The 27,091-nt window shown below is 42.6% G+C and overlaps 1 protein-coding gene across 16 annotated transcripts in view; it reads left to right on the top strand.

The window, feature by feature from the left end:
* CELF4 (CUGBP Elav-like family member 4) overlaps nt 1–27,091 on the top strand; it is a 701,592-nt gene that overhangs the window by 649,342 nt on the left and 25,159 nt on the right. For 11 of the 16 annotated variants that reach the window (XR_007200839.1, XR_007200838.1, XM_048290990.1 and 8 more), the window contains 2 exons: nt 485–565; nt 6,789–6,932. Coding sequence is in view for 14 of the 16 variants with exons in the window: in XM_048290990.1 (XP_048146947.1) it covers nt 485–565; nt 6,789–6,932 (225 nt within the window). In the remaining 2 variants the exon portion in view is untranslated. The remainder of the gene's footprint in view (nt 1–484; nt 566–6,788; nt 6,933–27,091) is intronic. The other 5 variants (XM_048290994.1, XM_048290992.1, XM_048290993.1 and 2 more) reach the window with 1 other exon arrangement.

The raw sequence follows: 27,091 nt of genomic DNA, 5'->3' as shown, positions 1-27,091 counted from the left end.
GCAGCCTGTGGGCACATGAAGTGGGAAACACACGTGTGCGCTGTTTTTATGAGCATGGGAGTTAATCAGGGTGCCAGAGATGACGTGGGGGAAAGGTGTGCGCATGCTCTGCGCATGGCTGTCAGCATGGGCATCTCTGCACTGAGCTCGTGCCTGAAGGTGTTTGTCTCACCAGCTGGAATGGTTGCATATCTCTGCTGGGAGTGGTCTCAGCAGAGTACCCTTTTACACTGCATGGCTGCCCTGGGTGCCACTGCTGACAGAGCTGGAGGGAGGGAGGACGCTCAGGGCCCTGCGGCACCTCCTGAAGCATGACCGTGTCTCTTACGCCACACCTCAGGCTGCACAAGATGGCCCTTCACAGACCCAAAACACACGGGCAAAGCCCACATCTAGCTTGGTGTGGTGGTTTGGAGAGAAAGCTCCTTGCTTCCCAACACTGAAATCTGTCCTTCTTTCTTCTTTCCCTTTCTCTCCCCTGTAGCTGCTTATCCTGCTGCTTATGGCCAGATTAGCCAAGCGTTCCCACAGCCACCTCCCATGATCCCACAGCAACAGAGAGAAGGTGAGTAAAAGTGATATCCTCCTTTGTGACCCCAGCAAGCCGTCCCACTTCATTGGTTTCCCTCCTCATGCACCGAGAGTGTCCATTAAACACCCAATTGCTTTGAATCCCTGGTCCACTGGTTTTTCTGCATTTCTACACGTGGCATGGTGCCACTGTCACCAACGGTACTGTGGAGGAACATCCATGTGGGGAATTGCTGATGAGATCTCTTCAGTCTCCAGGGAGGAGAGCATGCTGGTGTGCATGGGACATGGAAAGACCGCCTAGCAACATAGCCATTAACGTCCAGTGGGGGCCTCTGTTCGAGACAAGCAACAAGAATGCAGATAAAAATGCAATTGTATTGGAATAAAGAGCTTTACAGGAAACAAAGCACTAGTGGCCCTCTATTAAAAGCCAGTAATGTCATTTCAGACACCTTCTATTTGGAGAACAAGGCCTTGCTATTTAGAGTAGCTGATCTAGTCCTTGCAGCCTTTCAGCCTCCATTGATAATCTGGAAACAGCAATCAGACCTTGTAGAGCACAATCCCTATCAGGATGAGAAAAATCATACAGTAAAAGTTCCTATTTCTTTGCAATGACTATGAGAGTTGCCTGGGTAATCTACTCCACAGGACTGGATGGCTTCACAGAAGACATGAAGAGTAAGGAGAGGTGAATCTAGCATTTTTGCATGTAAATGCCTTGGGAGAAAACTGTGCCATGTAATATTTCCTTTACAGTCAGTGGGGAGCAGTGGAATCCTCACAGGAAACCCACTTGGGTGGTTCCATTCCAGCTGTCCTCCAAGGAGTCCACTGCTCCCTTTGGACAAGAAGGAGGGGACTGCTTGCCTAAGTGAGACATTAAAGTCAGGTGCTCCAGTGTAGCAACTCTCATTTTAAATAGTTACATTTTAAATTTTATCCTCTATTAGATCACTAATTCAGACATATTCTATATTATATGTGTTATTATATGTATGTAATTACATTTAATATTTTAATACTGTGTAAGAGTCAGAATGAAATTAATCTAGATTACACTATCAAACTAAAGCGTTCTGATGATCCAAAACTACTTTGGGGGAGAAATCTCATTTTGTAAGAAAATTAGAAATGTTGTCATTTCCATCTAATTTGGAATTATTTTTTTCCTATGTCAGAATTTCCTGGGGAACACAACTTCCAGCTCCTGATTAGCTCTAGTACATGTGCCTGCTGTGAGAACAGATGCACAGACCTATCGTATCATTACAGAGATGTTTCCCCCATGCTGAAGGACTTTGCTTTTTGTTACTTACTGGGGCTAGATTAAGCACAGGACAAAATGGCGAGCAGATCATTGCTCAGCAAAGCGCTGTGCCAGGAACCACCAGAAGCAGGGGAAAGCTGTGGTGCACACTTTGAAGACCCTCTGCCTGAAGACCCCTGGGTTCACAGGGCGTAGTCTGTCTCTGTGGGTTAGGAGTGAGTGTCACCCAGTGGACAAGTTATAACTCTGCTCCTTCCTGTAAGCAGCAGGCATTGAGAATGAGCATGGATGGGGGACCAGCAGCATGAAATGAACCACCAGTCCAATGCAGGTTGCCATTCCCAGTGTCCCTCATTTTCCTGCACCGTTGAGAGGCTGTGGCTTTCTCTGCTTCTTGCTAGAGAGAAATTCTCTAAAGCACAACACTCCCCTTTAGCAGAGGGTCAAGACCTTTAAGCGTCTCTAACATTTAACAGGAAAGCACAGCCAGAGGGAAGTCTAACAATAGTAATAACAATGCTCAGTGCTGAGGAGAGTACTTTAGACTTGCAAGGATGTGCACAAACACTGATTCATTAGTGAACCAGCCCTAGCACCACCATAACACCAGTGATCACATTGTTAATAACAATCTTAGCTCTCCACTCCTAGATCCCCACTGGATAACAAGCCTGGGAAGTTTTGCTGCTGCAACATTCCTGTAGAGATGAGTCATCACTTCCACATGAGCGCTGAGACTACTGCAGCTGACAGGGCACATAGGGTGGAACAGATCCAAAACTATCAAAGCTTGAGATAAAAATCTTGATTCAGGCTATGTCAACCACACAAAACTTGGAGGCGATTTTAAGTTTGTATGGTATCACTCATCTTGATGTAGTTTCTGAAACTCGGAAGTACAACTTTGTGGTACAAGTTTGCAACTCTTATCTGTGCTGTGCTCAAACACACTGGGCAAGCAGATGCAGAAGAGGCAATGAAATTCCAACCTCTGAGTGTTTGCTGTAGAGGTGAGGTGTGCAGCTGACCATAGTGCTGCAGCCTGACTTCATGGGACAGCCCAGTTTTAATTACTGTTGGAAATCAAGCCTCATCATAGCCTTTCCTCATGACATTGCCTCCTGGTGGTGGGGTGCAATGATGGACAGCTGATGTCAGAACAGGTGTATGGAGTTCACTTACGTTGATGGGCACGCAGGGAGAGGTTGAGTCTGCAGCTGTCCCTGTGCTAAAAAACTGGCAATGAGCTCAAGTGTGAGGAGCACGGGCAGAGCAATGGCTTATTAATGGCGTAGCTCAGGTCCAACCAAGCTGAACCAACCATGTGGTTCTGTGCCCTCGGTCACAGGTTTTTCCATTATCCAGCATAGTTTGCCTGTAATCTACAGAACATCCATAAACTGTGCAGTCCTTAAAGTTCTCCTTGCCTTTTTGTCCAAATCAAGGCTAACTGTGCTTCTTGTATATAAATGAACAGAAATGCATATATGTCATAATATGTATACATGTCGTAAAACCAAGAGCCGTGGCAGACATCAGTGTTGAAATGAAACTTCATTTTTTCTGATGGTGTGTCATGGGGGTTAGATTTCAAGCTGCACTACATTTGAAAACAAAAATAAAGCCTGTCGTAAATAATTTTATTACTGTATTCGGTCCTGAACTGCCAAGTATGATAATCCCCAATAACCCATTAAAAACTGTCCAAAACAAGAACCTTTTCCCCAAAAAGAGAATTGGAGTCTTCAATAAGGTTTTTCCATAGTAGCTGTGGTTTTTCTGTTGTTGCAGTATCCTGAGCAAGTCCCTTAGAACTCATTGCATTTGTGCACTGAGAACCAACTAAGATCTTTAAAGCATTCTGAGATGAACAACAAATGGAACCATAAAATATTTTGGGTTGGAAGGGGCATTAAAGACCCTCCAGTTCCAGCTCCCTGCCATGGACAGGGACACCTTCCACTAGACCAGTTTTCTCAGAGCTCCACCCCCCCTGGCCTTGAACACTGCCAGGGATGGGGCATCCACAACTTCTCTGGGCAAGCTGTGCCAGTGTCTCATCACTTCCATAGTAAAGAATTTCTTCCTTATGATCTTGTCTTTGGTTTCTTAAAAATATACATCAGTATACAACAAGACAGCCGTACACACAAACACACAGCCTTCCATGGAGTGCCCAAAGTAACTTGAATCAGGCAAAAATAAATAAATAAATAAATAAATAAAAGCTATGAGGGCTGAGGCAAACAGATCATGTTTTGTGAGTTCTTTACCAAGGGCTCTGACTGTGACAGGTAACTTACAGAAGAATTTAACAAAAAATCACTTGTTAAATTCTAATGGCAGAAATTGCATATGTGAAGGTGACAAAACAAATCAAACTATCCCAATTTTTTTTTTTTTTTCTCAGAAGCAAGTGGAGTTTTCAGCATTGGTAGTTAGGAAAAACTCCTCTGTAGTTGGGAACAAAGTGAGTTTGGCCTTGAATGCCTGAGTCAGTAGGGGAAGCCACTGCACAGGTTTCCCAGGCACATTTTAGACCTGAGTTGGTCTTTGAGAATGGTCCCTGCTTTTTCACACCCTCCCTGGTATCTTCCTCTTGCTCTCTTAGTTGTGTGAGGAAAAGTTGTTTTCAGGGTGAACTAAGGGTTGTTCTCTCCTTGAGCCCAGCCTAAAGGTGGTGCAGTTAAAGTTCTGTGCCTCCTGGTCTGCCTTATGCCTTGGTAGGTGTTTCTCAGCACACACAGGCAGAATCCCTACTCATGCACAACACATCCAAGACCCCAGGAAATGCAGCTGGTATTTTTGAAAGAATTGGCCAGTTTTACAGTGCAAACTGCTGGCTCTGGTGATGTCAGTGGGAATTTTGCTACCAACTGCAGCAAAGCCAAAATTTTACCCATTTTATTATAATGTGAATCTCAAATCCCACAGCAGAAGTGCTCTGGGGCACGTTCAGATGAAGGAATGAAATTTTTCCCTGTTATTCTGGACCGTGGTCTGCTCCTGGGCAGAATTTTCTCAATTTTAACAGACACCTAAGGGGGTTAGTGTTTGTTTAACACTTTCAGACTGTTTCATATCTAGCTTATTATGCCAATAACTCTATATTGTGTGGAAATGGATGGCAGCAAGGATTGGAAAAGGGATAGTTGCTCAGTGAGAAGATTAAAGAAGAGGCAGACGGGAGGTGGGGAGAAGCTGGAAAAGCTTGGCATGAAATAGGGGAGCCTGATTATGGGCCACTGAGGTTCAAAAGTAATTTAGCTAAGCAGATGACCGGGTGCCTAATTAGTTAATTATCCCACCATACTACTATCCCCCCCATTTGGAAGAAACCCTGTTACCATCCTCATGACCTTTAGGAAATGCACAAGATGCAAAGGATCAGCTGTTCCTTCATGACAGTCCTTTTAGCAAATTAGTGGGGAAAATTGTGCTTAGCAAATATTCATTAGGGCTTCATTTTCCATTAATCCAAAAGGAAATGTGGAGAGCCTGTGACTTCAATCATGCTGAGGCCCAGGAATTTTAATGAGCTTTAAATGGGCATCTGCCAGAATCCTGACTTTGCCGTACTTCTCTTGCCAGCCGGGGGGATGAGTAATGGGTAATAAAAGGTGGGAGCATCTAGGCGAACTCCTCTCCCTAACAGGAAAGGCAAAGTTGTAATTTGCTGTGTTATGACACTGTAATTATGCCCTGATGAAGAAAACTAGAGTATTAAAAAACCCTTTCCTTCCCCACACTGTGCCCCAGACGTAAAAAGGGGAAAGCTGACTGAGTCAGGTCACAGGGTTGTAGACACATGGGCTAGGGGAAAGGAGGAAACCCTCCTTCTCTCTCACCTCTAACCCTTTTGGCAAAGGGCACACAATGTATCCCCTTCATCTCGACTCCTCTGAGTCAAGCAGACCTGGAGTTACCTGTCGAGGTCAGTGCAGAGCTGGGCAGCAGCTGGAAGTACCTTTAGAAATAAAACAATGAAAAAAACAATCCCTGTCTCATCAAACTATACTGTTTTCTGCTGTAGAACACTGCAAAGGTTTTAAATGTTGAATTTTTTTAACAAAACCACTTGGACACACCTGCCCCTTTTTGACTGTTGCTCAAGGATAGCATACATAAAAATAAAAGTCAAATTGAAAAGTTGCATTCTAGGCTATTTGACCAGAGGCAGGTTTGCCCCCTTCTGCCCCAAAATACAATTTCAACAGAATATTTTTTGAGGGTCCCTACTTTAACTTCACATTCCAGCTAAAGACTCCTCTCTGGATGTTTTCTAAAACACCCTCTGAAATCGGTAAGATTATATGTTACAGAATTGAGGCAAAAAAGCCAATCCCTCTTGTCTCATAATTTGGATTTAAATCCACCTAAAATCTCTCCTGCAGAGCCCTCTAGAATGGAGGACATGGCCTAACTGTCTAGATCTGGGGGTGTCTTTGGGCTGAGTCAGGCTGGGGGAATGAATTCTACAAAGATGAGCCTGTGGGTTTGTGCGTACCTTTCTGCTTATTATCATCATCTGTGTGATGTTATTGCCATCACACAGATTCAAGAAGGATAACGGAACTTGTGCATGCAGATGCTGGGAAGAGGCAAGAGATAGTGTGGGTCACCCAAAATTCTACAGATTATATAAGATTATGAGGAACAAAGAAAATCTATGGACCATATTCTTTCATTCTTTGTGTTCTTATTCCTCCACTCTGTGCTTTCCATGGCCACATGTGCTGGTGCATTCCTCTCTCTCTAGATTTTGTCCTGGTGTCCTGGGAAAGCTATTGAAGTTACCATAGCATCTAGGTGACTTTTTGAGTTCCTGGTCTTCTACTTTGTCCATTCCTCCGAGAATCTACAGGCTGCTTCCTAACGTGACCACTCACCAGTCAGAGAGAGAAGATGCCAAAGTAAACCTCCACCATGTGCTTTCTTGTATCCTATTTCTCTTCATTCATGGGTCTTCTTTTTCTCTTGATAGGACCAGAGGGCTGTAACCTGTTTATCTACCATCTGCCCCAGGAGTTTGGGGATGCTGAGCTGATGCAGATGTTCCTGCCTTTCGGTAATGTCATCTCCTCGAAAGTGTTTGTGGATCGGGCGACAAACCAAAGTAAATGCTTTGGTGGGTAAAGATAACAAAACAATTAGATTCATCCAGGAAAGGGCTTTCTCTGAATACTTTACCTTTCAAACTGCTTTCTTTCTGCTTAAGCTTTATGATTTCTCTCAATTTACTCCTGTCAATACTTTCCCCTTCCCTCTTTCTCTCCTGATTGTCTCATGCTCAGAGTTGTGTGCGCTCCTTAGAGGTGAAGGTTTGGCATCTCACAAGCAGCAAGGTGCTGCAGACACCGGCGGGGTCAGAAAATATCGCCCCATATAAGGGGAGGTGGGGAGGGTGCAGAAAAGATTAAAGCACCTGGAGCAAAATGGAGGGGGCTGGGCATAGGTGAAATGATGAAATCAGCAGAGGGATCATGTTGCAGAAGGGGCATTTCTGTACCTAAGGAAAAGGAGAAACAGGTCCTGGGGTTGAAGGGAAGACAGAGTTGTGAGGGCAGCTTTCCTGCATCTGTGATGCTTTAGACTGCCAGCAGATAAGGGCTGAGCATCTGCTGAGAGCCTGGTCTTCTGGGGGTGATGGCTGCTTGGTGGATACCATTCAGACATGCTCTGAGCCCACTGGACCTGAGGCAGCACCCCAGCAGATACAGATAGGCTGAGGTAGCCCTGTGCCTCAGCTGACAGTCTATGCTAAGAGGCTGGGTTTGAAAGCTTCACCCAAATCACATAGCTCTGGCCTCACTGCTGGTTCAGCCTCACCAGCTGGGGCGGAGAAGGAGCACAGCCTGAGCTGCCTGTGAGCCCCAGGCAGGGACACCCTGAGCTGCACCCACAACGGGAGGGCTCAGCCAGCCAACAGCCATGGGGTGATGTATGTATGGGCTCTCACTGGGATACCACCATTTGCAAAGCTGGGGCTGTTAAGGGTCCCTTCTGGCAGTGTGGCAGCATGGGGACCCTGCCACATCTGATCCCATCACACCTGGTGGACAGGGGATCTCCCACAGCCATGTGCCCACCACCAGGACCTGTAATTTTTGATTATCTGCTGTCCTGTGCCTCTTGCAGACCCTCCCTGGGAAGTGCAACAGAACAAACTATTGCTTTTCTTTTCCTGTTACTTGCAGCTAATCTGGACTCTGTCTCTCAGGCAAACTTCCAGAGTTAAGACTCGTTGGAGTTTTCATTTGATTTTAAAACCACTCTCAATCTCCACACTATGCTTTCTTTCCATGCTGCCTTCCCCTTTCCCCTCCTGAACAGCCCACCTCCCAAATCTCTTACCTCATCCCTTGCTGCCCATGGTGCATGTCAGAGAGTTCTTCAAGAGTTTTGTGCCCGTTCTCTATGCACAGTTTCTCCTGCCCATCCACAGAGGGCCTGAACAGGCTATTTTCCCCTTTGTTTGAAGGAACCCTGACCCCTGATGAGAGGGACACAGCCCTCCCAGTCACCAGGAGTCACTGGGTTGTTACAGTTTCCAGCACAAGAGGAATGAAGGACAAAGAGTCTGGCACACAGGGGCAGTTGGCAAATTCAAATTAGAACTCAAAGCTGTGAATTAGCCCCAATGAATCCAGAGCCCACCTTCTTTTTATATATAAATTATGTATCTACATAATTATATAGATATATAAAATCTCATAACAAGTTGAGCAGACCAGCAGAGTTCTAGGTGACAGTGAAACAAATGCTCCAAAGAGATCCATGAATTAGAAATGGACGTTTGGCAGTGAAATTGTCATTGATATTTAGAGGAATTCTGGGCCTGGTTCTCCACATACTGAGAAGTAAATGGAGAAATGAGGTGAGAGACAAGCCCAGCAAGGAAGAATGTCTTCTGAACATCTATGAGCCTTATCCCCACTCAGTTCAAAGGCTCATGGCTACAATGGCCTCGTGAGGACATGACACATACCCTATTTGTGGACAGGGTTTTGGGGCTGCTTCTGAGGTACTGTGAGATCGAGGCTGAGAGTTAAGCAAGAATTGAGAGGTCTTAGCAAAAATCTTTCTTAGCACTGAGTTACTGGTAGAAACTAAACATCAGCTTGATGGATGAAGTGAACTCCAAAACTTACTGTGGGATATCGAAGGCTGAAATAGGAAGGTGCCCTTTGGAAGTGTCGACTCAGGCACATAGACAAGTAAAAGAAAGAATTAGAGATTGCTGGTGGATCTTAGTCACCTTATATTAGCTTCTGAGACACAAATACCCAAATCCAGTTAGTTTGGGGTCCCAGGTGTCAAGTCCCAGTTTTCTCTGGATTTCACCTAGTTTCCCAGAGCTGAGTGCCTGCTGTGACAGCTGGTCTCAGACAAATATGTTGACTGTGCTTCCACGTCCACCACCTCCAAAAGGATAGAAATAGCAGAAGCACAGGTAGCCAACTGTCACAGGTAGGTTACGCTGCTTTTCAAACCCTCCCCACCCTCCTGACCTTCAGATTTAAAGCAATGTAAAAATGTAAAAGGTATTAGAGGAAATGAGGCCTTTCATTTGTTTTGCTAAGTCTACTGAAGCTGACATTTTTGTTCAGGAAATAAATTTAAATTTTAAAAAAAATTACTTTTCCTAAAGGAAAAGAAGGGATTTTATTAACTTTGAAAGTTAGAAAATTCCTTCTTTCTCCTTAAACATTTCCCTAAACTCAACATGTAAGAACATAGCATTTGCATTCTATTTCACTTTTTTTTAGTGCAGCTAGAGCTCTCCAAGTGCTAGCCTGGGGGGACAATTCTGTCTGGCCCCAGAAAGATATTCCACTATTATATGACCTTTTAAAATATATCTGCTATGCAGATCCCAAATAAATTGCTGTAACAGAGTTTAGCCCCAGGTTGTCGAGAAATTGTCAGGAAGTCCTGCTTTAGACAAACTTTAAAAATTCTATGGAGAAAAATGTCACCATGTTTTTTTCCACGGGAACAGAAAAAACTTTATTTGTCACCTTTGTGTCACTATTGAACAACCTGTAAGTAGCTGGCACAAACTGAACGAGTACAACAGCATGTCAAAATAGAATTGTGGAGGGCCACGAGGATGATCGGGAGCTGGATCACCATTCCTATGAGGATGGGCTGAGAGAATTGGGGTTGTTCAGCCTGGAGAAGGCTCCAGGGAAACCTGATAGCACCTTTCAGTATTTAAAGTGGCTGCAAGAGAGCTGAGATGGACTTTTTAGAAAACCGTATTCAGATAGGACAAGGCTTTAAAGTGAAAGGGGAGAATTAGCTTAGCTATCAAGAAAAAATTCTTGACTGTGAGGGTGATGAGGATCTGGCACAGGTTGCCCAGAGAAGCTGTGGATGTCCCCATCCCTGGAAGGTCCAAGGCCAGGTTGGATGAAGCTGGGAGCAACCTGGCCTAGTGGAAGGCGCCCCTGCACAGGGCAAGGGTGGTTGGAACTTGATGAACTTGAAGGTGCCTTCCAATCCAAACCATTCTATAGTTTTATTCTTACTGTTTGACTATGAATTCTTGCCTGCATTTTGAACACAAATTTATCTCCTTTGGCCACTACTGGCAGGATAGTGTTGGGGCAGGTACAGGAGTATTAGGAAGAAAATGAGAGCAGAAACAAGCCTTTCTCCTGGTTTCTGGAGTCCATGAGCCTGCAGAGAACCACTGGCACCTGCACATGCTAAAGAAACCATGCTGTGGTCAGAAAGCCTTTGGCGTTTCCAGTTTAGAGGCCACTGCCTCCTGGCTGGCAAGGGGCAGCAAGGAATGCCAGCTACAGCAAACACCAATATCAGATACAAAATGTGAAGTGCTTAGAGTATGTCTGTTGTTTTCCCTAGCAGGACTGCCTGCTCTACTGTGTAAGACTGCCTGAGAAACAACCCTGACTTCTCACTGAAAAAAGTAATTTAGTCTGGGAGGCTTCTTTGCCTATGACTTTCCTTCTGCTGCACACATCCAGGCTAGACCCAAATCCTTCATTTTCTCTTATAATTTTTCAAACCTGTGGCTTTTTTTTCTCCCCTGTCCCTGTACTGATACAGCTGTAACATAGCCAAATGCAGACCATCCTTCTCCTTCCCATTCACCAACACCCTGTCTATCCCCATGGCCTGAGCCTCCATCACTGACCGTATCTGCACCCCCTTGGGTTTCTCCTCAGGCACTGTCTTATCCCCATTCTTATATTCAGACTTAGTGATTTCACCTTCACAGCTCTTCACCGTTCTGCCCTTTTCTCTCCTCTCTCACTTGTTCTTCACTCAATGCCCAGCTCACACCTGTAGCCTCTGCCCACACACTCCTTTTGCAGCCAGCATGTTTCTCCAACTGGGCCATGCACATCACTTCCCAGAGAAATGGAAGGGCCGCAGCAGGATTCACTGTCTCACTCAGGGAAAAATAACACTTAGATGGACACTCCTTGAAGACAGTGGGCTGGTCTAGGAAGACTTGCACAGAGGTAAAGTGTGCCACAGCCTGAATGTCAACATCTGCAGGAACCCAGAGCTTGTGTCTGCACAAGGCAGGGTTTACACTGGGTCTCTCACCTTCCCTCTATGTGTGTGCAAGTTGTTCTGTGTGTAGGTGTGCTAAATGTCACAGGACATGGATTACATCTTTGTGCTGGTCTCAATGGTTCTGGTGATAATTCCCTCTCAGTTATGTAGACAGTTTAAATGTGAATAGTTTGTGTACAAGGCTAAAAGAGAGCTCCAGTAAAATAACACTATTAAGGCTGTTAAGGCAAGTAGGCAATGTGAGAAGGGCAGCTCTTCACCCTGCCCACACATGGCTAACTCTACCTCAGTCATAGGGTGACGCTACAACACAGCCCAGGAACACTCACTCATAAGACACATTTAAAGAAAGCATTTGAAGACATTAAGTTAGTGAAATACAGAGACAGACATATTCTAGAGAAACATTTTAACAGAGGAGAGAGAGCAAGACATGTTTGGGCAGTATTAATTAGGAAGACATGTCAGAAATTAGAAAAATGAGAACACGGATGGAGAAGCAGAGGTCAAATGGTTATTCCAAAGTGTCAAATAAGATGTAGATAAATTAAAGCTGAAGGAACTGCTTTACTGGAACACTTGGTTTGCTCCGGTCACCTCTTTCTGAGAGCAATAAGCACCTGGATCTGCCAACTTTTTGCACACCATTGAGCAGCAGACACGGTCAGGCCAGTTCTGCTCCGTGTCCCTGCTTTGTTCCCTACGTGTCTCCTTGGCATGTGCCTGTTCTCCATACCCACTGGTTTAGCAGCTTCAGTTTCTCCCCATGGGACAGTGACTCCAGAAGGCTGTGAACAACCTGTCTTATTCCCAGAGAGACACTGTGGTTTCCCTCCACTCAGCTTGACACACTCTGACACCCCAGGTGTGAGCAACCCATGAGTGCCAGATGTTTTCCTCCTTTTCTGCACATTCCAGATGCACTTTCACATCGCAAAGTGTCCCACCCCTTTTTGAAATGACCCACATTAAACAAAACAAGGAGCATTCTAGCTTACAAACTGCAAGGGCTGCTTAGGTAGGACCATAGGTTTATGTGTCCTAAAGTCTTGTTTGACTCCTAGTACAACGTGAACATTGAATTTCATTCCAGATTCCTGCAGGGAGTGCATTTGAAAGTTGCTAATGGGCCACCTCATTTGGAAAAACATCCATTCTTCTCTGAAGATGCCAAAATAGAGAAAATAGCATCACTTGATGAGGGTCATAATAGTTAATTAAGTTTGCTGTTAAATAATTATATTCCCTACTAAACTCCTCCTAGCTTATGAAAAGAAATTGGGGAGACAAAGGAGAGAGATTAAAAGTGAGAAAAGCAGTGAGGAATGAGAACTGAACACAGGAGGGGGTGAAGCTTGGGAGAAGGGCTGAGGAATGGGTAGACCTTGTATCCTGTTATTAAAAACATGCTGTGGCAGTTAAATGCTGCAGTGTGGTGGCAAAAAAGGTGGAGTGGGAGATGCAAGGCAGCAGGCAGGTTGTGATGATCTACAGAGTTTCAATCTGGAAGCTGAAATAGAAAGAGAAAAGATGCACCAAGAGAATAGGACACTGGCAAAGCTGTACAGGGCACTGGGACCAGGGGCATTGCATATTAGGTCTAAAGTGCATTGGCAGCACTCCACAAGACATAGGAGTGGAACAAGGGACCCTGAGGTACATTAGGAAAACATTGTTCAGCACCTGCTGAAAGTGTGCCTCCAATATGCCCTGCCAAATATGGCAGTTTCTCATTTAATAAAAAAATATTTTAAAAAAAAAGGCAACAACTCTCCTCGGGTTCATCCAGGGAAATGAGCAGGTGCAGAAGTAAGGCATTGTAAGGGAAGGAAATTCCAGTTGCATGTTCATAGCCCATATGGGTGATCATGGGTCAACCTAGCTGTGCAGCTTGGGTTCCCCTTCTTGGTGCCGTACACTGACTCCTCTGCAAAGGACTTTAGGATTCATGGTTGAGGAGAGTTATTTATCAGATCAAAAGGTTTGGGGGTTTCTCTTCTGACTCTTCTTTAGGAAAACAGGAAATTCTCAGCAGATAGATGCATTATTAGAAAGGACTTGAGGTATGTATCTCTCTTTGTTGCTGTTACCAGTACTATGATTAAGTTTGATTTTTTTTTTTCTTTTTACTATTAACCTGATTTCAAATTTCCTAAAGAAAGTCTCTACCTGATCCTTTCTCCCTGTAGCCCATGGACTTGGGGCCTGTCCTTTATTTTGCATGATCTAGTGGCAATTCATTTTGTTTCAGGGCCCTGGAAAATCGGTTTGTCATTTCCATATGGCTACAGCCTAGAGATCAAAGATCAAAGAGCAATGGAAGAAGCCACTCATTTGAGTGCCTGAGTTTAGACAAAACAAAACTGATTTTCCAGACACATTAAGCATGCCTGACCCCCTGGTATGTTTCAGTTCAGATCAGCACTGGTTTGTTGTGGTCCTCTCCACTCTGAAGGACCCGGCACAGGCACAGAGCCACGGAGAGATCCATAAGGTGTGTCCAGCTCAGCTGGAAACTAATTCAAGGGGAGTAGGACACCCTCAGAGGGGTGCTTTGAGCTCTCAGAGAGAAGGGGAAGGAGGCATAGAAGTTTAATACTTGCTAGCTACTCCCTGTCATATTCCAAAGCAGCCAGGCTCTGAGATTTCAGGTCTGCAGAGTGAGGATGGAACTCTTCCAGCTGATAAGGAAAGAGTTGTGTGAGTAAGAAAGAGAAGGAGCTGTTCATCAAACTCACTGTATAGCATCTCCAGCCATTGCAGCTGGTTGGGGGAGGCTTTAGGGGGAGGAGGAGGAGTGGGAGAAGTATTAGGGCTGTGAGCCACTATTCATTTACAAACTATAATTAATTTGATGTTTAGATTAATTTCTGATGCACTCTCAAAGGTGCACTGAAAGCATTTTTCCTTTATTATAATGTTGATTGCTTATTGGGGAGATAAATCTAACTGTCAGTTATGCACTGACTTACCAAAACTTTCAGACCAAGCAAGCATGTATGCATAAGGAACAGCTGTTTGCAGCTCTCTAGTTAAAGGGACAGCTCTGTCTTTTCCCAATAACTCACATTAAAGAAAATCTATACATTGTACATAGGGACTTCTGCTTTCTTTTGTAGCTCAACAATTTATTAGACAAGAATATGTTAGCAGAATCTGTCTTCTATTTATCTGGCTGCCCATATGTCTATCACTATTCTATCCATCTCTCCCCACAAGTGATAAAGTCTGCCCAGAATTTTTGTTATGGGTATGTGTGTACATACCTACTCACATGCACACTTACACCATCATTTTAAATGTTCTTACTCCTGGGGTAATTAGATGGAGGAACTCATTACTGCTACTCCTTTAGTGATGTTTAAAGGGGAAGTGGTCACTATCGGACTAATAGAAATAACCAGTGTTAAGAGTTAACACCAGAGGAGGACTTTTAGTGCTACTTTTATTCCAGTCAGAAGCTTCTGTTCAGAAATCAGAATAATGACCCCTCCAATGGGCAGGCCCATTTCTGAACTCAAAGTGATGGATTTGGGGAGTGTAGACTTAACACTTTCTACTCTTGTGAGACAGCAGATCCACTACAGCATTTTGTCTGTCCTTGGCATCTGCATTTATATTTGTTTTCCCAGGATCTCTGATGCAAGGACAATTCAAGTTGTACAATGGATGAGTCTCTATCAGTCCATCCAGCCATCCATCCACCCATATATCTATCTTCAACTTCTTTTTCTGGTATCTGTACCACCCATTCAGTCTCATTCACTGCACAGGTCTGCCCTTCAGCATCTTGAAGTCTGTTGGCTAGTTAGTTACTGAGCAACTGTTCAATAGATCCTCACATCTTCATGCTTGGCCCTAAGCCTTCCTTCCACACCATATTCAAGCTCTGCCATGAATACAAATTTATTTTTATTTCCTCATCTGTTTTCCTAAGGCCCTTCCCAGCAGAGCATTTGAGACATTCACAGAGCTAAGTAACAGCATTTTGATGGTGCTCAAGGTGTCCTCATTTCACCAAGGGGATGATGAGGCAGAGAAAGATATCCAAAACACTTTATTGGTCTTGGATTCCTGATCTGAGTTGCCACAAGCCTGATCAGTCTGTTTGCCTGCTTTCTCTAAGAATTCAGCATAATGCAGGGCATGCTGTGTTTTTGTCTGCTTCAGATGCAGGTACAGGCAGCAGCTTTTCTGCCAGTGAAATCTCAGGTCATGCACCAAGGGAAGAGGAACACCCAGTAAAGCTTCATCTTCACTGAAAACTAGAGAGGCCTTACACATCTTCAAAAAACACTCTGCCACCATTTAACATATATTTTTAATGTTTGTGTGCCATTATCTCAATTTGGGCCATGACAATTAAGCCATGGCTGGACCTTGCTTGGGCATGACTCAGCAATGACAAGGGACAGGGACACACACTTTTGAGAGATAAGGGAATTTAATGGCATAGATTCGAGCCATGGTGTACCATTGGCACTCAGAACCTGCTCTATTTTATTTAACTGTTAAAAAACAGCCTAGAGGTCTTACTAAAGAAATTCTGTGATACATTATGTACTTAGTGTAACTGGGATGTCATGGCAGAAATAGGGACAAATTCCAGTTTTCCAAGGCAACATCTGGTTGTACAACTACAAAACCATCCTTTCTCTGCCTTATTTACTGTCTAAATTCCAACACTTGCAGTAACAAGTCTGATACATTGCCATTTTCCTTGCCCTGTTATGTTATTCATTCTCTACAGTAATTAAAACAAGGATGCCATGAAAGAGAAAAACACAGAAATGTGTGGTTAGAAGCAATGCCTTTATGCATCTACAAAGCAATACAGAATTAAAATTGTATAGGTAACATAATTTCTTGCATTTCTAACTTGAGTGCTTCATTTTGCAACATTATCATTGTTTCAATTTATGGTTGTATATGATGTCTTCCCTTTTCAAGTAAGTAAACCTAAATCAAAATATCCCCAGATAAGATTAGCACCCTCAAATAGTATATATTGACATATTCGAAAGCTGTCATCAGGGTAACAACTTGAAGATCCCCATACAAACAGGTATATCATTCTTAACCATTTCTGGTTTCATCTATACCAAATCCCCAAAAACAATTCAGCATCAGCTCTGCTCTCCCTAGTGTTGATCTGTCATATCACACATATATAAGTATTTACATTATATATATATAAAATATAAGATTTGCATAGGTATGTACATTATACAAGTACCAGACATACATTTATTCAATAACGAATATAAAAACTTGCAGACGCAGGTTATTGAAAGCAATGAAAATTGCCGAACAATTGTTTGGATTTTAGCAATCTGCTCCAATGCTTGTTGGCCTTCAAGGGGAAGAGCTTTTCCTTGTATTCAGTCTGAACCTCTGTTGTTTCAATTTATGTCCCCTGTCTCTCATTCTCCCACCATGCACCACTATGAATCATATCTCAAGTTGGAAAGGACTCAATAAAGATCACAGAGTCCAACTCCCTGCTCCTCCCAGGACTATCTAAAACTAATCCATATGATTAAGAGCCTCATCCAGATGCTCCGTGAACTCTGACAGGAAACAGATTTTCTCTGTTTTGGACAACATGACCTAAAAATCTGATTGTGTTCTGACCATTTAAAGGTGAAATTAAATATTCTACAGATAGGTCTCTACTGACCCTTCAAAATCCTTCTCTGGAAGGGTTTTCAGAAATTGTAAACCCTTTACCAGGTCTTTGTGCATCTTCTGACATGGCTGAAGAAGTTCCAGAAGGATAATTGTGTTGCTAGCTTTTTAAAAATTCTAAGGAAAGAACAATTTTTGCTACTGGTTTGTTTTGGTTTTTTTTAGGGGTGGCTTTTTGCCCCATCTCTTCAAATTAAGATCCCTCTCCAAACTATCAGTAAACATCATGAATTTCCCAGGTCTTTAATTTTTCTGTTCAAAGGCATTTTCAAAACCATGTTTTCAGTATATAATTCTACTCCTCTTATTTCAGTAATTAAACCACAAGCTTATTTTCTAATCTTCTGTCCAAGTGTGGATCAAGAGCTCAGATGGGTCATTGGGCAGAGACCCAAGAGCCAGTACTAGATCAAGAGGTAGTCAATCTGTGATATGATTCAGGTCCCACAGACTGAATGTCACTCTTCTGATGAACTGCAGATGGTTCTTCACTGAGATCTCCAAGATTCAGGCCTTTGAAGGCCACTAATGGTGAATGTTCTGCTGGAAGACCCACAGGAATCTATCAGCGTCTCTGCTATAATATGATGGTGTTTCATTCCCATTGATGTTGTTGAAAAAAGAAGCCAGACAATCATTTCCTTGTCCTTTAGGGGTGGTTGAAAACATGGAGGTCTTACAATGACAATGGAAGTACCACAAATGTAATAGCTGGTTGGATCTGGAAATGTTACTATCTTCCAGCTTAAAATGCACATGTACAACTCTTTACTTTCTCTCCTTTCTATCCATCATAGGCCAGTGCCAGTTCACAACCTCCTGGCCTAGATATTGAGAGATTTTCTCTTTTCCTTTCCCAATGACTCACTGAATGTGAGGAGGTTTGTTTTCCTGTTGAGTTCACTTTTTGTTTGGTTAGCTGTTTTTCACACAGTCGCCTCCATAGAAAGTAAAATATTCCTTCAAAAGTCATGGCCAAAAACTGTTCATCACCACTTCTGGCTTCTGAACAGGAACTTCCACACAAGAGAAGCTTCAGGCCTTTCTATCTCTGTTGGGTTGTCCCAAACTACCCACAATAAGATATCAGGTGTTCAGCAACTGGAAGGGAAAGGGTGCGTAGTTGTCCATCTAAGTAATGGTCAGCAAGAGCAAGATGGGAAGATTCTGTGCCTTGCTGCACCAAGAATGGATCTATTTCAGAGGCTCCCTGGGACATGAGAGGAGTGCCAAAAAATAGTGACCAGTACAGTTCACAGTGCACCTTCCTGACAGGATTTCATGGTTTGTTTGGGTGTTTTGGTTTTTGGATTTTGGAATTTTTTTCTTGACTAGTCCAGGAAGGAATTTCCTTACCCACAATGAGATATTTCCAAGAAGAAGGTCACTTTTTATGATGCTTGTTTCTTGTAGACCAAGAAGGATCCCTGGTGGTTTCAGTAGTTGCCTCATTCTTACATGGTTTCTTTATCAAAAAGTCACAAATGAAGCAGGGTCCAAGAGAGAATCTGGGAGTAAAGAAATTAGATTTAGATGAGAAATAGATTGTGACATGGCTGGGGGGGAGCTTCAATAATTATTTTCATCTGGTTTATATTGGAAACTTCAACAAGACAAATGTAAAAATAGCATTCATTTTGATTCAGTAACAATCTCAGTGCATCCTTAACTGAGCATCAGCATCTACTTAGAACTTGTGTAAACCGTGCATTATACTCATTCTTTATTTCCAGTTTCACATTGGAGAAGAACATGTATCCTCAAAAGTTCACCTGCTTTTTTCAACCATAAACCTTATCTGCTTTCCCCCATAAACCTTATACTGGCACATGATGACATCAGATGTTTTCAAGGAAGGATCCGAAAACAAGTCAGGAAGAGTTCCATCCATTCCTGAGAGCAGTTAGGAAATAGCTTCAGTCCTACTCATCATTCAGAAAGAGAACAAATACTATTACTCATCTGTGGGTGATTCATCACTGGCTGTTTTTTCCTTGTGAGGAAGATCACCATCATCACCTGGACTGGAACATTATGTTTCTTATAGAAGAACCACAGTGCTTTTTGGCCACATCAGACACGTATGTATACTGGTCCAGTATGTGATTCATGGGCTCTCCAAAAAATGGTTGAAGCCTCAATCCTTCACTTCTTCCACCAATTCATTGGATGGCTTCAGCTCCTAAGAATGGGTAGTCCATAGCATCAGACAAGAAATTGATCATCCTTTAGAAAATCTCCATTTACAGGAAAAAAGAGAAGTTTTAATCTTCACTCCATTCTTATGATGAGAGATCTGTTGTGGTTTTCTGTATCAAATATTTTACTACCTTTTTAGAAAAATTTGGTCCTGATCATGTGCCCAGATGTATATGTGAGCCAAAACCTTGGATCACAGAATCATGGAATTGTTTGGGTTGGACGGGACCTTAAAGATCATCTCATTCACCTACCACTAGACCAGGTTGCTCCCAGCCCCATCCAGCCTGGCCCTGAACACTTCCAGGGATGGGGCATCCACAACTTCTCTGCGCAACCTGTGCCAGTGTCTCATCCCTCTCACAGTAAAGAATTTCTTTCATACATCTAATCTAAATTTCCCTTCTTTTAGTTCAAACCCAAATCAGATCTGACCATGCAGTACTTGAAATTGTCAAAATTCTAGTCTAATCTTGAGTCTTACCCTTGTGCTTTCAACATGAGTCAAGACAACAATTTTCCTATGAAAAACAATCAAACACCATACAGACTGTGAAAGAGAAGACTCTTAGGTGGAAAAGTCCTTCTTGATCTCAATTACCATATTCAGGTTCAGCATCTATAGCCCTCTGCTTTCAGAGAAGACATTGCTTCTTCTAACTGTAATCTCTCTATCTGATGAGCATCCAACAGGCAATGCAAGAAAACAGGGACCAACTTCTCTGCATGCTCCAGCTCATACCGATGCAATGTGGAGAGGTAGTTTCGTGCACAGGAAGACAGGAAGGTGACATAAGGAAGATACTTGTGTATTTCAAGCTACCTTCTGCACTGGGTGTTCTGACCTTTAGAGAAAGTTAATCATGCCATCTACTTTCACTCTTCATTTAATCTCCCCTTCCCATCTGTTCGGTTTCTCTCAGCTGGAAGCAAGATGAAGAACGAGTACCAGTCAGCCCTCTCAGTGGTCTGCAGCCCACACTTTGGGGCCATTTATTATAAGGCATTAACATCAATTGTCACCTCTATCATGATTGTTACTTCAATCCATCCCAGATTAGTAGGCAAGAACTGATTTTCTAAATATCTGAAATGCAAAATGATCAGACAGATATGCAGTATCAGAAGAGACTGTTCTGATTCTTTGGCCTGAACTCTGAAATAACATATGCCAGATGCTTCAGCTCATGTGACAGGTTAAAACCTTCTGCTTGAGTCATAGCATCCCTTTTAGAAAATCTCTTAATCAAGGTTTCATGTGATAGGTTCTCCACCCCTATTGCTAAACAAGATGTTTCCAAAATAGTTAATTACCTTCACTCTTTAAAAAAATGCAGACTTAGTGTCTTATTTCCATTTTAAATTCATCAAATGCCTGCTTCCAGATAGAAGAAATCAGTAAGTTCTTCTTTTTGCCCCCTATTCTAAGGGACCACATGTTTTAGTAGGTATTATTTATAGGCTATAGCCAGAAGTATGTTTAACCTTTACTTCAGTAAACTGTAGTCACTCTCATTACTCTTTCAGACCTAGAATTACTCTTCTATTTCTGAATAAGTATTAAAACTTACTTGTTTTGTAGAGCAATCTAGAGCAAACTCCAGTAAGAATCTGTCCTGAGCCATACTCAGAGGTAACATTACCTTGTTACTTCTAGAGGCTGTTCAGCAGAGTTCAACTTCATCCCAAAACTGTGCTAACTCTTGGGACTTTGAGAATTTCAACACAGTCCTGAGAGCTCATATATTTGGCTGTTATTATGACACCCATCTTCTTCTTAACAAGCACTGTTTTCTAACGAGGATTTCCTCTTTTTATGAGTGACCCACTTGCTTTTTCCTGCAGATACTTAATTTTGCATTTGACTGGATTAAAATGAACACCCTTTAACTGAGTCCAGACTACGCAGTGACCCAGGTCACTTACTTCTGTCATTATTTCACCATTTTTGTATGATTGGCCAATTTTACCAGTAATTACTTCAAATGTCTTTCAGGTAATGCTAGAGAAAGTGAATAGCACAGAGCTTTCAGCACACTGCTGAAGGAGCCTACTAGAATCTCTGCAATTTTATTTGTCACAATTGACAGGTTTTTTGGTGATGTCATTTCTGAGCTGATTTCATTTTCTGTAAAGAAGTGCTGTCTCAAATACTCCAGCAAAGTTTAAATACATTTTATGATAACTTACTTTATTCATCAAACTTGCAATTTCATGCAATCAGTTTCATTTGATAGATCCTATGTTCCATGAAACCAGGATGATTGGTACTAATTCTGTGTCTTTAAATTCTTTGTCATATTATCTCATATCAAAATTCTTATAATTTTTCTGACACTTATGAAAGTTTAACTAAGTTTATCAGGTCACCTAGTTTACACCCTTAAAAATTAATAATAGATTTTTTATTTTCCTGAAATATTTTGAAGGTTTTCTAATATTCCATAAATTTCTAAAATGAACATTAATGGTTCTGCAAATTTCTGAGCCAATTATTTGAATATTCTGAGTTTCCAATTATCTCATCCCACAGATGGGAAATATTTAGTAGTAGTTGTTTAGCACAGTCGTCAGTTACTGACTGTTCATACATTAAAAAAATAAATGGATGGATGGATGGGATGGATAGCTGGGTAGACAGATCTCTCTTGGACATGATTAAACAGCAGTGGAAGGTTAAATAATCCAAAAAGTCATCCAACCCTATTAGACACCAGAAAACAGCTGAAGTGCTATGCCCTTGATCTGCAGACACACTCCTTTATTGAGTATTCCAGTACCCATAAATCACCTTACAGTACAATACCTTCCAATGCACATATACATTATGGAGCTACTTACATACAGATTGTATCCTGAAATTCTTTACAGCACTAAAAAATTGCGAGGCAGCAGCTAGTACATTGTGTAAAGAACACAGCAAGGTAAAGACCTTGCAAAGCAATTAAAGGAAAACCTCCATTCTCTGATAAGACTAATAAACACGGAGAAAAAGAAACTGAGCAGTTGTAGGAATTAAATAGAATGAAGTAGCAGGGAAGGTCTGAGAAGTACGTGGCCAGGTCCTGATGGGAGAGATGGACAGCAGCCACTGAACTACATCCTTCCCACAGGAAGACTGCTTTGATGTGAGCACCTTATTGCTGCCTTCAGAGCAAAGAATGCCTCTCTAGATCTCACCTTTCACTGGTCAGTAACAAAAGCAAGGAAACCATGCACTAAGGGGACAGTTATATTAATAACCAATTGTATCAATAACTAATTCCTTAATTATTGACTCAGATTCTTGGAGGAAGGACAGGAAAGTAAGGTCTCTGGTCTAACCAATTACCAGTGCTTTCCGCAGGTCCCTCCATTTTAATATTCCCGGACACATGGTGTGACTCTTGCGACTATCCTGTGTAGGGCCAGGAGCTGAACCCAATGAACCTTGTGGGTCCTTTCCAGCTCAGGATATTCTATGATTCCCTGGTTCTAGTCTGGTCAAGCTCCCTAGTTATGGCCTGGGTAGAAGCACTTTGGACAGAACAGAAGCAAGAGGCACGGACTTCTCCTTTGCTAATGCCTAGGCCATGTGCGTGGCATTTCTTCTCTTTCTCTCCCACAGGCTGAGCTACAGATCCTTGGTCTTCTGTTATTCTCATTTCCCTCTAGTAAAATCAGTATGGGTTGAATGTCAAAAGGAAAAAGTTCAGAGATGCTCTCCTTAGCTAGTGACTTTTTTAACTGAAGGAACAAGAAGCACCAAGAAAGATCCCTTATGGCAGTCAGACAAATACTCTGATAGCCAGAACTAGTAAAAAAATATGTGGCCTAAAAAGAGCCAATAAGCAGCAATTTCTACTTGTTTCTGTTGCAATCTCTTGCAAAGCCTATCTCTGAGATGGCAGCAAGTGTCTGGAATATAGCTAAAAATACTCTTCTTAGTTTTAAGACAAGTATAATACTCGTTTCTTTGAAGTCCCTCTTTTCATTTCCTCTGCCTGAGGGCAACCTAGTTACATGAGTGGACCTGCTGTAGGATCACCTGCCCCCAGTTCAGGAGTCTGGATGAAAAACTTGCATCTGGACCTCATTTGTGGTCTTGACTCCTGATTTAAGGGAAGTTCAGCATCATTACCATGCACTGGGCTCCATCCAGAGGAAAGTTCCTGCCCAAGAGAGACAACATGTTGTTCCAACCTGGTAGCAGATTATCAAGAGGCTGTTTTGCACATTAAACACTAATTCTCCTTGCGGGATGCAAAGAGAAACAGAAAACTCAGACCAATTAACGATCCATGAAAACATAACAATGTGCTCATTCAGTACTGCTCTTAGTGCACAAACTAATTCATGGACATGCAGAGACAACACGCACTCTAAACAAAAAGTTTACAGTTGCAAAACAGTCTTCAGATGTACTCTGAGATAGATTGTGAATTCCCTTCTTTATCATCCTGGCTGATTAAAACAGAAAAACAGCCCTTAGGTTGTATCTGTTACATAAAGCCAACGGTGATCATGTCATGAGAAAGGCACAAAGCTCCCTCCACACACCACACTACAGGGACTTTCTGTGGAAGAAAGGGGGAGAAAATAAAGCAATTCCAAAATTCTACCCCAGCTTCTGTCTGCTAGTAGTTTATACAGTCCTGCGGGAAAAGAGCAGGCCAGAAGAAGTAGTGAACTCCAACAACAGTACCTTTCCTGGAAGATGCTGTGCAGAATCAGAAAGATTAGATGCCCTCGGCTGCTGTCCTAGCAGCTTTCTCCATTCTCTGTTGCTTTTGATAAATCATTTATTAGAACAGCATTTTTACATAATCCCTGGGGGGGGAAAAAAAAGGAAAAAAAGAAAAAAACCACCAATATCCCCCCCATAAAGTAGATTTATCACAAAATGCTGTCCTCCTACCAACTGTCTTCAGATCAGAACATATATTTCTCTGATTATTAATTACCTGATGAACAGAAAGAGCTTCAAGCTTTTTAACCTCTCCCTTTCTCTTTTGTCCTTCAAGCGTGTAGATGACAATGTGGGGGTGGTGTTCAAAACACAGATAGCAACTGCAGTACTGCCATCATGTTTTGAGCCCATGGGCTCAAATATTAAAGCCATTTAGGAGCCAAGTATTTAAGCTATTTTCCCAGTACATACATTCTGTTCCTCGTCAAACATATTTAAATCTGTCATAGGAACATGAATCCTGCTGACAGAGGTGAGGAGAAACAAAGATGGTTAACTGCCAATACTACATGTAACAACAACAACAAAAGTCAAACCTGCCAGTAGGTATTTGACCTGCGAAGAGAAAGGAACATGCTGTTGTTAGCCCAACGTGCCTGTCTACTGCCTATCCTTTATCCACTGTAATGTCTCAAATCTCAGGATAAGCCATAGCTTTTCTTCTCTTTGGAGTTCATCCAAATACCTTCAACAATGTGAAACACACCTACACATAAATAACTCAGGAGAGCAGGAGAACTGAATGCACCAGCAAATTCTGAGCATATCAAGGCCCCTGAAAACTAAAACAGTGAAATGAATCTAGAGTAATTAGATGCTCTGTCCCTAGAATGTTCTCACAAAGAAAATACAGTTATTGGCATTTGCCTGTCTCTTTCCACAGCTTTCGATGCTCAGTTCCTCTACCCTCAGCATCCAGCCAGTCAAGATTTTTATATTGCATCAGTGAATATCAGAACAACTAAGGAGAAAAAAAACTGGTCCAAATCTGTAGGCAACTAATACCAAAATCAGAGTACAACTCCCAGCTTCATTATCTGGTCTAAATGAAATATAGTGAGCAAATGCTCTTCTGATCTCTCTTATTAGTCCCATTTGTTAAAATGTTGTATTATTTACAGCTTTGCACAGAATGAAGAAACTGGCTTAGAATTTCATCTCAAAAGCAAAATGATTATAAAAACTAGTATAGCTTTGTGAGCTTATCTCACAGCAAGGTTCTTGCAGAGGTACGACTATATTAGCACCCCACCACAAGGGCTTATCCCTCGAAGTTCTAGTCTTGGCAAAAGTAGAGAAATAACAGTCTTCTGTCATAGTGGGCAGAATTTCTGGAGAGGTTTGATTCAGCAACTAACATCTCTTTGGGGTGTGACCCACCCAGGCACTAGACAGTTAACATTTTACCTTAAGATGTCACTCCTAACTATGGAACCAGGTAGATCCTGCAAGAGAGGTGCCTTGATTTAAGTTGGGTGCCTGCATTCACTGGCAGCCAGCACTGGTGCCTGACCTGTGATTTGAGCACAGCTAAGGGTGTCCTGATAAAAGAGAGAAATCCTGCCCTACACTCTGTTGACTGCATTGGCTGGACCTCCACTGATTACTGTAGGGTCCTAAGGTGTCTTGTTCACAAATGGATGAATGTGCAGGCGCAATCTAGGTGTGCACATTTAGTCAGCAGGAGGGACATCCCAACACGACCTGTTGCAAGAGTAGAAATCAAAGTTCCCAGGCAAGGTATGTTCTCTAAAGACACGAGCTAAGCAACCATCCAGCTGCAGCCAACTCAGTTTTGATCGCTGTGCATATATTAGAAAAGCATACCTGGCACTTCTCCCTAGCACTAGGGACTACTGGCACAAAATGGCCTACACCCAAATTATCAAATCCTCTCACTTTCCAGAACATCATGGCCCATCCAAGTTAACCACTGAATACAGCCTGTCTTCTGTGCTAATACTCAGACTTTGCTCAAGAATTGTTTGGTGTTAAACACAAGTCAAAAAAACCCAGCAGTACAGATTATTAGGTTTCAGTTTCTCTGAACTTCCCTGGCACAACTTTAGTCTACTTTTTAGGTGTGACTGCTGTGTGTTGGCCGGGACTATCAGCACTCCAGATGTGATTTTTAAAAAGAAATAGGTTTCACCACATCCTATATTCAAAGATGTGAAGTATATAGACAACATATTTAAGGTCAAAGCTCAAGCAAGGCATTCCCAAGGGAGTTTCCAGAAGTATTTTAAGTCTGAATGCATTTGGGTGAAACCAGGAAGTGTTTAGTTTATTCCTTTGCTGAGATGGAATCATAGGACTTTGTTGATAGATTATTCAAGTAGTCAGATGTTAACTGGTAACATCACCAGGTGCTTACTGGCTAAAAAGTGATGGCAAGAGCAGATCCATTGCTATTGAATAAAACCACAGCTCATTACTCACTATAGCTCTCCAGTTTTCTCCATAGAAATTGATTATTGCTGTGGGGCTTAGAGTACTTTTTGTCTGTTCATCTTCAGAGCTGCAGTGTTGGTACCTCCTCATCCAGGTGGTTGGCAGGAAAACTGCATGGACAGCCAGTTTACTCGGAGCCTTGGCTTCAAAAGGGGAGAACAAAGAAGATTCCCTGTTTAGTCCATGGGCCTCCCTGTTAAAACCCCATGTGCTGTATACTCAGTAAACCCTGTTGTATCACTTTGAGAGACTAAGACCATAAGTTTTATGTCCTGTCATGAAGTTACATTATTAGCCAAGGTCAGGGAGCACAGTTTAATGCAGGAGTGAGAAGGTGCCTCTGCATGCACGGCTCTGTGTCTTTTTCAGATGCAAGCCACCCTGTGTCACCTGTGAGACTTTCTTCTGAGGAGGAACTAGACCAGGGAGGAAGGGCTGCTGAATGCATCCACAGCACAGCCCAAGGCTGTAAGCCAGGCCTGGTGCTGTTGTCAGGAGCAGGTGTATAGCTGGCAGCAAGCACTCAGCATTAACTTTTTGAGGGGCTCACAAAAACCATCTCTCCATTTCAGCCTGTCTGTTGAGCAACACCAGGCTCCTAGGATTGATTTGTGCTGCCAGAGCCTTGCAGGGGTGGGTAAACAGATGGCTTTCTCTGGAGA

This window comes from Corvus hawaiiensis, chromosome Z (genome assembly GCF_020740725.1).
Source record: "Corvus hawaiiensis isolate bCorHaw1 chromosome Z, bCorHaw1.pri.cur, whole genome shotgun sequence".
Classification (NCBI taxonomy): Eukaryota; Metazoa; Chordata; class Aves; order Passeriformes; family Corvidae; genus Corvus; species Corvus hawaiiensis.
The sequence above is the reverse complement of the archived record's forward strand: the minus strand, read 5'-3'. Positions and strand labels throughout refer to the sequence as shown.